The following is an 11,766-nucleotide window of genomic DNA, read 5'->3' as shown; positions in this document are numbered from 1 at the left end:
GGCAAATAAGCTAAATAAAATACTCTCACAAAAAAAATAAAAATAAATGGCTGTTGAAAATTGTAATTGGGAATAGTAGTTAAAAAATAATGGTTGTTGTGTCAAAAAAATAACATTTTGGATGAAATGCATCATTGGAGCAGAATTGCTAAAATATAATATTTTGACACTGTAGCTCCTCTCAAAATATAGATTTGACATGCAAAAATAGCATTTTGCATTGGAGATGGTCTAATTAGAGAGGATTGTAGAAGGGTATTAGAGAGTGTTCATAAATTGACAGATTAAAGAGGATTCTAAAATGGTAAAGAGTTTTGTAAATATGTATATAATTAAGTGGAGAGTTCTAAAAAAAAATATACATCTTAATCATTAATGATAATTCATCATATCAGTACATTAAGTTGGAAGTTAGGACTCGTATATTTATAGTTAGTTAGAGGCTCGTCAGTTTTTTATAGTATGCCATCTAGATTTAGTTACTGTAGAATCATAGTTTTAATCCTAAAATTAAACTCATTGATGAATATTGGATTCTTACTAATTTTTTAAATTAGATAAATGTTGTATAGATGTAGGGAGATACTACATCGGTTCCAATCTGTTTATTCTCAAAGTCATGTTTGATCCTGTTCAATCATTCAATATTTTATAAATCAAATGCAAAACATGTACTGCGATAAGAAACTATAAATTTAAGAAACTAAAATTAGATTTTTCAAAACATAAATCAATTGTAATGGAAGATAATGCTGAATATGATTGGTATAACAGAAATACAAAAATAAATTTATTGGATTGAGAAATAAAAATTTATTAGATAAAGAGTTGAGAAATACAAATACAAATCTAATGGGTTTTGGGACAATCGCAACTACTAACTAGTGAATTTTCACACGGTGTTAAGAAATCCGTTAATATAGACAAATCAAATCAAATCAAACAGGATTTTGTACAGATTAGCTTCTCAATGCTATAAAATCATATTCATCCCCCATGTATGATGATTTAGAGAAAAGAAAATAAAAATTAAAACAGAAGGGATTTGGTCCCAAACCCTTCCATCAAGGTACTATTTCCGTGTTGGGTAGCTCGAAATAAAAAATTTCATCGAGCAGAACAAGATTGATACAATTAGATGGATAGATCACTCTACCTATTAGACAATTGAATAATTGTCCGTCGCTAAAAATAATTTGATTCGAACTTTGACCTTCTAGACAAAAACTTGTATATTCTTCAATTGAACTAAAGGTGTTTTGATCAATCAAGGAGGGCAGATGTTCGATCAAGGATTTGCAAACTCTCTAAAATTGAGCAACATTGAGTGTCGATTGATGTACTGTCTTGGGTCGATCGATTGAGCTTGGATCGATATATCTAAGTATGCCATAAATTGCACCTTTTGTAATTTCAAGTCCTCGTTAACCATGTATGACCTCTCATATAATCAAACAAATAAATAAATGCAAATAACAAAAAAATTATGAAGAAATAAAAATATTTTTGTTATTTTTTTAAATTTTATGGTGATATTCAGAATATATATAGAGAGAGAGACCTAAACATGCCGAGGTTTTCTTCCTGAAATCCCTTCTTCTTCTATTTTTTTTCTATGGCGGATTTCACTCTAATGAGTAGCCAACTATTTTCCTTATTCTGTGTTTTTTTTCAAGTCAAGGTAGCTTTCGGTCTGATCTAGTGGTAACTTTTTTCATAAGAAACTTTTTGCAGCCATCTCATTGAAAAATTTTCGTTTCTTTTCAACTGCAAAAACATAATTTTTTTTTTCAAGCATATATTTTTTTACTGCTTTGCAACTTACATTTTTTTGAATATAAGTTTGAATTTCTTACCTTAAGATATTACTCTTAATGAGTCTAAGTTCACAAATTTGAAAAAATATCATATAAATGTGCCTTGGTGTGTGTGAATAATTTCACAAATTTCTTTATATAAAGAAATAAATAGACATAATCTTTTTACTAGAAATAGCTTATTTGAGATCTCTTTCAAAGTGACTCGGTTTAATCAGAATCAATTTCAAAACTGTGTTTTTAAACTTTGATCTTTAATTGATTCTTTAATTAACAATTCAAAGTTTATGGCAATGAACCCTTTAAGACTTATTCCAATTAAATTACACCAAGAAGGCAAAACTAAATCATTATTTAGTTTAGTTGAATCTCAATTGAATTTATTAGACATGTAAAAATGTGTTACCATCATAATCGTAGCAAGTCTCATTATTTGTAACACATTGTTACTGAATAAGTGACTTGGACGTTGAGAGATGTATTCCATATTTTTGTATTTTATTAATTTATTTTTTTATCATGAAATCATCCAATTCAGGAAGTAAGGAAATTAAAAAAATAATAATAATAAAAATAAAAAAATTTCATTTGCTAAATTAGAATTACAATTATTTATTCGTATATAATTGTTCGAGAAGAAATATCTATGCTTTTTTTTTTCAGCTGAAACATTCATTCTTTAGAATAACTCACATATTGTAAAATTTTACTTGAACGCTGTACAAATTGTATTGCACCAAACACATAAAGATCAAAACAGGATGAACGTTCAACGAATGAGCCAGCCCTTCTGCATGAGCTTTGTTCACCCACGTGACAAGAAAATCTGCAACAATTTAAGTAGTCCTCAAGAGCTTAGGTCTCCATGTTCGCCATACAAACCACCTCGAGAAACCTTCTCTTCAGATCTTCTCTCGTGGTCTTTTTGCGAGCATCTTTTGGAGTGGGACTCTTCAGAGGGGGTTGAGGGCTTCCAATTTCTGTTGGCTCCACAGCCCGGTTCAATATAACCAAGACTTCACTCATCTTGGGGCGACTTTTTGGTTGCCGCACTAAGCACCTGTTAGCTATGGCTGCTAGCCTTTGAGCAGACTTGAGGGAGTATTTCCCGTCTAGCTGAGGGTCCAAGATGAGTTGAAACTTATTTATGTCAGAAAGGTGTGGCCTGACCCAATCCAAGAGTTTCTGCTCGTTCTTAGGTCGATTTCGATCCAAAGGACGCCTACCCGTGATGAGTTCATAGAGGAAGACTCCATAGCTCCACACATCGCTCTTGGATGTGAGGCGCCCAGTTTGGACGTATTCTGGGGCCGCATATCCTACAGTTCCTACAACCTGTTTGGATCTTAGGTCAATTCATTCCTTTCAAATATTTCAAATGCATTCTCACAATGGTGATTTTTGTACAGTTAAAAATGCATGAAAGGAATTAAGGAAACAAATGAACTTTTAGATTATCATTGAAAAGTAATATTTGAATGGTCCCCAAAAAAGGTCAAATACTTCGAACAAATGAAATCATCTGAATTGATGATGATGATGATGATGATGATGATGGTCCCCAAAAAAGGTCAAATACTTCGAACAAATGAAATCATCTGAATTGATGATGATGATGATGATGATGTCAAATACTTCGAACAAATGAAATCATCAATTGTCAAATACTTCGAACAAATGAAATCATCTGAATTGATAATAATAATAATAATAATAATACGTCTTTGCACAAAATAAGGGGAAAAAGATAAAGAAAAGAATGGTGATATATTGAAGTAAGGAAAATGTCGTATGAACTTACCGCCGTTGAGACATGGCTAAAACCATCGGAAGGACCCAGCCTGGCTAATCCAAAGTCTGAAAGTTTTGCATTCCATTGGTCATCCAGGAGAATGTTTGAAGACTTAAAATCTCTGAAAATAATCTGTGCCAATATAACACAAAATTGCCTTTAGGAAAATATTGTGGGCTTTTCATACGACCATCAACGATTAAGTAGAGAGAATTTTGTAATCTCTATAAAAAAACTTATTAAACCATTACCATTCCCGCATCCCTCCTTTGCCCAACCCAAACCACTCCTAAACACTGAAGCTTACTAAAACACCACCCATCTCAGTACCTATACTCTCAATGATAAGCCAGCGATATGATGTCAAGAATTTCAGAAAATTGAAATAACAGAAGGAATTCTGGGATACTTTGTGATTGCAGTAGAGAGAGATATATATAAATTTAAAATATATATATATATAAATATATACACTGAAAGAAGAAATAAGCACATATGAATGAAGTAACAAAAAAAGATGTCAAGCTTTACAAACATTCTTGTACTATAATCCACAACATCATTGATGTGCTTTGTAAAATCCATATTCACATTAAAAGGGGTTAGAAGAAAAGGATTTCTTCTCCCAACATCTGACAGCCTTTACATTCAAGATTCCATAAAAGATCAGGTGCAGTTCACCCCCAAGGCACATGATCTCTGGCAATAGAAGTGGGAAATTTTAGCCAGGAATTTAAAAATATAATGCCCAGAGGTCAATCAGCATCGAATTTCGAGATGACTGTATCTAATACTATTATAACATCTTAAACCTAGTAGTTCAGTGAGACAAGGTCATGTTGCATGCACGCGTGCAAGAGGGAGAGAGAGAGAGAGAGCTCCGTCATAGGGATAATAATATCCTGTGTATGAGTTTAATGTTAGGTGTGGATGATCCACAATGCAGATGGGCAGTTTGGGCATATGTTACTACTCATAAATTTGCATGAGTCTATTAGCCATTTATTACTTCTTCCTTTTTGTTTTATTCACTACATGTACTCTGCCAAAATAATGTAAATCGTCTAGCATCTCTCCTCTAACAAGTAAAATGCACCAATTCTGAGTTTATATTGACCTACAGAACCCTACTAACTCCCTTGAAGGTCAGCTCCTTTAGCATCTCTCCTCTAACAAGTAAAATGCACCAATTCTTCCAATTTTTCGTCTTTGATATAATCTTGTATACCTTCATTTCATATGAATATTTTAAACTTTTTAAAGGTGATTATATTTCGAAGTAAGCTTATACAACGCCAAAATAATGTAAATCATCTAGCTTCTCTCCTCTAACAAGTAAAATGCACCAATTCTGAGTTTATATTGACCTACAGAACCCAACTAACTCCCTTGAAGGTCAGCTCCTTTAGCATCTCTCCTCTAACAAGTAAAATGCACCAATTCTTCCAATGTTTCATCTTTGATAATACTCTTGTACACCTTCATTTCATATGAATATTTTAAACTTTTTAAAAGTGATTATATTTCAAACTAAGCTTATACAACGCCTTCGGGGAACAATAGGTGAGGTACGATTATTGGTTTCTCTCACATTCATTGCCACAAAAATATACCAATGAGCACTTTTATACTCTCGTCTCCTACTTTCATTCTTGTCCTGAAGATCCAAAAGTCAAGGTTGGATCTGAAACTTTGTGCAGTGATAACTTTGGCATTAAGCATGTTTGCTCAATTTTTCCTTTCTCTATTGGAGTGAATGCCTATTTTGTGCACTTGTGTAATCTTTTTTGGGACTGTCTTACATTCCTTCTAATCCTAACCCTCCAGCGAGGTTCTCAGGTTGTCATTTATCAGTTCGGTACCATAAAAGCTTTAACATCTTGAGGTAAACCATACAAAGTGATGTGGTTGGTAACATGTTTAAATACTGTTACTATCCCTATTCCACAAGATAATATCATCAAAATCTAGTTTCCAAGTTGGATGTTTTAAAAGAACCTGTCTTGGATTTATACCTATGGTCTAAAATTATACAATACCAGTCCATTATATCACTACAGTGGATCTAACGACCATGGTCCGGGAAAGGGCTGAGATTCATTTCATGTTCAAATGTTCAATCAGTCCATTTGGCCAATAAAGCATGACCCTTTTGCCCTTTAAAGTTTAAGCATGACCTTATTTCACTCTACTTGACAACAGTGAAAACAGAGGTATTGTGTTTCTTGTAGAAAGTTACAACTGAAAGCAAAAGAACTACTCTGTTCAGTGTTGAAAGTGCCCATTTAAGTTTAGAAGTAAACCTGTTAATTCATTGGGCTTTTTGCAAGCAACAAATTCAATGTTAATGAAGGACTGCTCTAAGAACTATTATAACCCAGGATTAGAACCTCGAGTTCATGACAAAGTATTTTAGGGAAACTACATATCTCTCCCCAGAGGTTTGTGAAATTACAACGTCCTCTGCTGTGCTCTAAAAAAACCTGTGTTTTCAAATATTAGACTGACCTCTCAAATTTATGTTAGATGGCGTTAACACAAGGTGTGATTTTACAATTTTAAAATTAACATTGACAATGTTTTAAGGTTAAGAAAATCAAATTTTGTGAAAAGACTAAGTTGTCCTCTTTTCTCTCTAAAACTGCTCTCTTAAAATCTTTCTGATAATCAAAAGATTCAATACCCATCATAACTCTCTCTCTAAAACATTTTCTTAATCAAGACCCATCAAAGCTCTCCTTTCATCTCTAAAACTTTTGGTGCTCGATGTGCAATCTACAATTTCTTTGTAACAGAGTACATCCACAATGTAGCAGGGTCTCATAGTGGGTTTTGCATGCGAAAAAGGAAGAAAGATCACCAACATGACAGTTTGAAGGCCTCATAACACAAGGATGAGAAGGAGACACGGGAAACTATAATGTAGTGGGAAGAGACAAAAATAGACTTGCATTTTAATGCAACCCTTTCCCTGAATAAATCCATTTCCGCAAGCACAACCACCTTAAATAGTCCTCTGCCTTGAGCGGTAATTTTTGTCTTAGAGGAAGATGAAGATGGAGGACAGAGATATCGAGCGACCACACCTCAAACCTCCCTCTCTCTCTCTCTCTCTCTCAGATGCACGCACTCTTTCCCCACCCCATGGCTTCCTAGCTTAATGGTCCTTGGCCACCTACTGCTCAACTTTCGTGCAATGACAGTTGCAAATACTGTAAGTATAACATACGATTGAGTGGCTGACTCAACACGAGGATTTGAACAACAGCTTGGATAGGGATTTGAAGTTGACCCAACTATATGTCAACAAAGTCATGCATCAAACTGAGACTCTGAGAGGAGTGTCAAAAAGACAATTGACTCAGTTAGCAACTTCACTTTGCCATATAAAGTTATAATCAAAACAAGTTATTTGAGAAAGTTCAAGCAAGAACTGTTATTGTTTTCAAAATCTGTTACAAAATTTCTAATTTATTTTACATGTTCTCAATTATTCTCATTGGTAGGTATTCGATTTGACATCTTTTGATGTCAACAGAATCGAGAATAAGAATGAGAGACCTTAGAATTGGGTGTGAGGAAGAGAGACAAATATTGAAGGGTTTAAAGAAAACGCTAAGGTAGACAAAACTCAGGTGCACACAAAGTGTCCAGTAGAAACCCTCCTTTGAGGACTAGAGCCTACCTAGAGTTTGTTCATAATTTTAAAAAACTCAATGAATGAACTACAAACAAAGCCTTCCCTGAGACATTGATACAAATAATTAAAGTTGGCCTGTTTTAGCTAACAAATATTGAAGAATTTTGTTTGCAAAACTTGTGTTGATCAATACCAGAACCATAGCATCCATTCCATGTCCTGCTACTGCTTATTTTGATAAAAAGTTCTTTTTTGCCCACATTCTTTTACAAAACCGTCTAAATACATCTCTAGTGTTAACTTTTTTCCCTTTTCTGAACCATATCAGGCAACCCAAAAAATTCCATAAATCATCATACATCTGATATAAGACAATGTGGGAGGTGCAAATGTATAGTATCACCCACCACAGTAAGCCAAAGCTGTTAGAAAAATGATGGCACGGTGTCAAAAAGCGAGGAGTGAAATTAAGGGTCCAATTCATAGAAGGGCCATTGCGGGTCCGCGGAGGATTAGATGCAGGGCCTTACCTCCGCATGCAGAGAGGTTGTTTTTCATTCGAACACGTAACCTCCAGGTCACAATGGAGCAACCTTAGCATTGCGCCAAGGCCTGCCTTCAGTTCAATTTCTATCATTAACAAAAAATTAATAGATGACCATATATCAATGGAATAGCAACAACCTGGCAATAAGAAAAAAATAAATACCTGAAAATCCATTCGTTCATGGAGGTAAGCTAAGCCACAAGCAGTGTCCTGGGCTATTTTTAGTCTTGTAGTCCAAGAAAGAGGTGTCTGAAATCGACTTGATAAATGATCTTGCACACTCCTGTTGGGCATATATTCATAAATCAGAAGACGTTGGATCCCTCTTTCATCATCCTCAGCACAATAACCTACAAGTTTGACAAGATTCGGATGTTCAACAACCCCAAGGACATTTACTTCTGTCACCCATTCCTTGTGCCCCTGTGAGATAAACGATGGGAATCTAAGGAAGATATTTGAAGAAAATTTATATTTCAAAAGAACAGAATAAGGCTACATATAGGAAAAGAACATTAATCACATGGGAGAAAGTAAATAATTTAACAAGCACTATGAAAAAAGGAAGGAAGAAAAGAAAGGAAAAGAAGAAAAAACCCAGATTAATTTCAGTCTAGTTTAAAACATACTGTAATTAGGAGGCCAATATAAGTTTTCCAAGTCTGAAGCATCTGGAAGACTTGGAGAAGAATGAGATAAATAACAACTTTGGCGGTAAAGGTTTCAAATAAAAAGCTCTGGAAATTCAAGATCACCAACTTATTGATGGGCAAGTCTACCGAAGCCCACTCTCAGGGACGGACCCAGCAGGGGACTAGGGGGGCAGATGCCCCCCCTGAATTTTTAATATTTTCATTTTATACTCTAATGTTTTTAAAATTTATGAAAATGCCCCCCCTAAAATTACAATTCGCCCCCACTGGATTCTTTTTTTTTATCATTTTATACTTCAAATATTGATAATTTATGAAGATGCCCCCACTATAATTATAATTTGCCCCACTGATTTTTTTTTTTTTCATTTTATACTTAAATTTTTTTAAAATTTATGAAAAAAAACCCTATTAAAATTACAAAAATGAACCCATCATATAATTTTGGACCCACAAATTAAAAATTCGCCCCCCCTCACCAAATTTTCTGGGTCCATCACTGCCCACTCTACCTGATCGTTGCAAACATGGGTTACCAGAAAAAAGTAACATCATTTTTCCCATTTGATGGTTCTCCAAGAAGATCTTTAAGGAAAAAGAAGATACCCCAAATTAATTGATTGCTAATACCCCATTTAAGCACATGTTCCTGGACTTTATTGAGAAATTGACATGCACATCAAAAGAATACAATAAATTTTCAACCAAATAAGACAATATGATCAGTATTTACCGATATGAGAAATATGAAGGTTCTCTATATAGCATAGAGAAACTATATCTATTTTAGGTAAGTAAATCCAATGGTCAGGGAAGCACTATAATTGTTTGCATGATATAAAGATTAAATAGATGAAGAATATCTAAAGATTTCCAGAATCAGTGGATAGAAAAGAGATCAAAGTGCAAAAGAAGACCCCAAATACAAAAATAAAGCAAAAAACAGATACAAGATAAAAGGCTAAAGCACCGATGACAAAAGTGATGGCTTAACACGGATTGACTCTGAGGTGATACACTAAAGGAGATATTAGGTATACTGCATACACTGTGTTGTAATTCAACAAACAAAAGATTATTATCTCAAAATATTTGGTGCCACTCCAATATAAACTTCAGCATGACAGCGTAAATTAATGTCAAAAGCCAGATCAATAATTTTTGGGGCACAATCTAGCATGTTTACTCCCATTATCATTGATAATTAAAATGTCCCTTACCAACTAATCCTAACTTCATTGTTGTTCTCAAAACTAATGCACGGTTGCGTAAATTAATGTCAAAAGCCAGATCAATAATTTTTAGGGTACAATCTAGCATGTTTACTCCCATTATCATTGATAATTAAAATGTCCCTTACCAACTATCTCTAACTTCATTGTTGTTCTCAAAACTAATGCACGGTGTTGTTCTTGTATTCAATCTACAGTGTGTGATTCGATGCAATTTGTCTATTTTCAAACACAAATTTGAAGACATAATACCAGTGCGATGACCTAAATTGAAAAGGAAGAAACCTTGCCTGCAACCCCCTTCTGCTGAGTTGTTTAACAGCAATTTCAATTTTTTTGTTTGAATCTTCAATATCCCGTATCACGCCCTTGTATACTCCCCCAAACCCACCTTCTCCAAGCATAAGGGAGCGACTAAAATTTTTTGTGGCTGTCTTCAACTCCGCATATGTAAATACTCTGAGATTGCTATGTCTTTGAGACAAACTTGTAAATGAGATTCTGGTATTGAACTCTGTGCTAACATCCGAGACATTCTGAGAATTGAAGTCAGAGCCAGATTTCCTCACCTCACGTTCAGTTGATGTCGAAGTGGAGTGAACCAATACCGATTTCGACTTTGATTCTTCAGTTTTAGTTTTGTCTCTACTGGAGAAGGGGAAACAAGTCATAGCCCCAAAAACTTCAATTTCCTCACTGCATATCCACAGCCATAAGCAAAACAGATACAAATATGTATAAGAACCATTAATTGAAGCCGTAATAAAAACACTTAATCATAAACTACTAAAAACAAGGTCATCAATAACAATTCAAATCACACCCAAAATCCATGCATCATAAATTCCAAAAATAAAAATAAAAACATAAACAACAAAGAAATAATAGATATTAGATAAAAGTCTTCTCCAAAAAAAAAAAAACACTTAATGGAGGGTCAACTCAATATTCATTTTACATAGGCAACCATTTCATAAAGCAATCTTAAAATAAGTAGTTCAATTATGAAAACCATCCATGACCCAACTTTTCAAGTAACCAAATTTCAAAACCATGTTCTTATGATCACCATAAGTTTCATCTACTAAACTTCCTTAAGGAATCTTCAGAAAACCCAATTCACCAAATTTGAGATTACACACTTTACCCAAACAATTTAAAATAAAGAAAATAAACGAAAAAGAAAAGAAGAGAGAGAAAACTTGAAATGTCAACGCCCAAGTATTATTACAGTTCAACCCAAACTATTCCTTGAATCCACACACCTTCATGTAAAATATCAAATTGATAATCTCAATTTCAGAAACTAACTGAGAAGCACAACCAATTCATATTGCTACCCATAAAATTCAAATTCAACAAAAATAAATAACTAAATATATAGAATAAGGATAAAGACTCACCTCTTATAATCTGATAGTATAAGTGAAGGAACAATCTTGTGAATAATCTGAGTATGAGTGAAGGAACAATCTTGTGAGTTGAGTGCTAACCCTCAAGAATGGTGATGACAGACGGTTGGTTTTAAGAGAGAATTGAAATAATCCAGACAAGGGAGTTGAGGGGACCCCAAGTGGGCAAACGAGCACCCCATGATCTAGGGAAGAAGTCAATGATCAGCAGCTGGAGTTCAGGTCACCAACCATAATATATACACCACTGGAAAATATGTTAACTATATTAATTAGGAGAGAGAATGTGTTTTAGAGAGAGAGATTAGACTTTAGAGCTAATAAAACCGCGATTTTGGATATGTGGACTTGTGAGCTTTCGAGGAAGGGGATTTGAGAAAGCTAAAGCGAAAGCCAGAGAGAGGAGAGGCTTTATCCAAGATATACCCGTAAGAAACACGGAGGTTGATGCGTGGCATTCGGAACTAAGATTGTGTGACGTGTAGTTGAAAGTGGGAAGATTCTACAGAAATTTCATATGATTATAAATATAGATTTTGGTGTACACAAGTACACTGCACTTTTTTCTTTTTCTTTTTTTTTTTTTTTTTTCACGTAATGGAAAGAGATGTTTTTGAATAATAATAAAACAATCCAATATATAGTGAGACAAGTCTACAGCTATTATGGTAAT

The 11,766-nt window shown here is 34.1% G+C and overlaps 1 protein-coding gene across 1 annotated transcript; it reads right to left on the bottom strand.

Annotated features, from left to right (window-relative positions):
- Positions 1-2,382: 2,382 nt before the first annotated feature.
- On the bottom strand, positions 2,383-11,448 carry LOC132271083 (serine/threonine-protein kinase PCRK1-like). Its single transcript, XM_059772346.1, has 5 exons — positions 11,085-11,448; positions 9,972-10,377; positions 7,959-8,219; positions 3,619-3,741; positions 2,383-3,152 (listed from the first exon to the last, which is right to left on the bottom strand). Exons 2-5 carry the CDS (start codon positions 10,350-10,352, stop codon positions 2,673-2,675), a joined length of 1,245 nt encoding a protein of 414 aa, XP_059628329.1. The 5' UTR covers positions 10,353-10,377; positions 11,085-11,448; the 3' UTR covers positions 2,383-2,672.
- Between the last annotated feature and the right edge of the window lie 318 nt (positions 11,449-11,766).

This window comes from Cornus florida, unplaced genomic scaffold (assembly GCF_030987335.1).
Source record: "Cornus florida cultivar Cherokee Brave unplaced genomic scaffold, ASM3098733v1 CherokeeBrave_3.0.0_Hap2_Chr08, whole genome shotgun sequence".
NCBI lineage: Eukaryota > Viridiplantae > Streptophyta > Magnoliopsida > Cornales > Cornaceae > Cornus > Cornus florida.
This window is presented reverse-complemented; position numbering and strand designations above follow the sequence as displayed.

Bases quoted from the DNA above. Each gene is read 5' to 3' on its own strand.
- LOC132271083 (XM_059772346.1), bottom strand. From the start codon at position 10,352: ATGACTTGTTTCCCCTTCTCCAGTAGAGACAAAACTAAAACTGAAGAA. The intron at 8,220-9,971 runs GCAAGGTTTCTT...TTTATCTCACAG, and splicing joins TCAGCAGAAGGGGGTTGCAG to GGGCACAAGGAATGGGTGAC. The intron at 3,742-7,958 runs GTATTTATTTTT...ATATTGGCACAG, and splicing joins ATGAACGAATGGATTTTCAG to ATTATTTTCAGAGATTTTAA.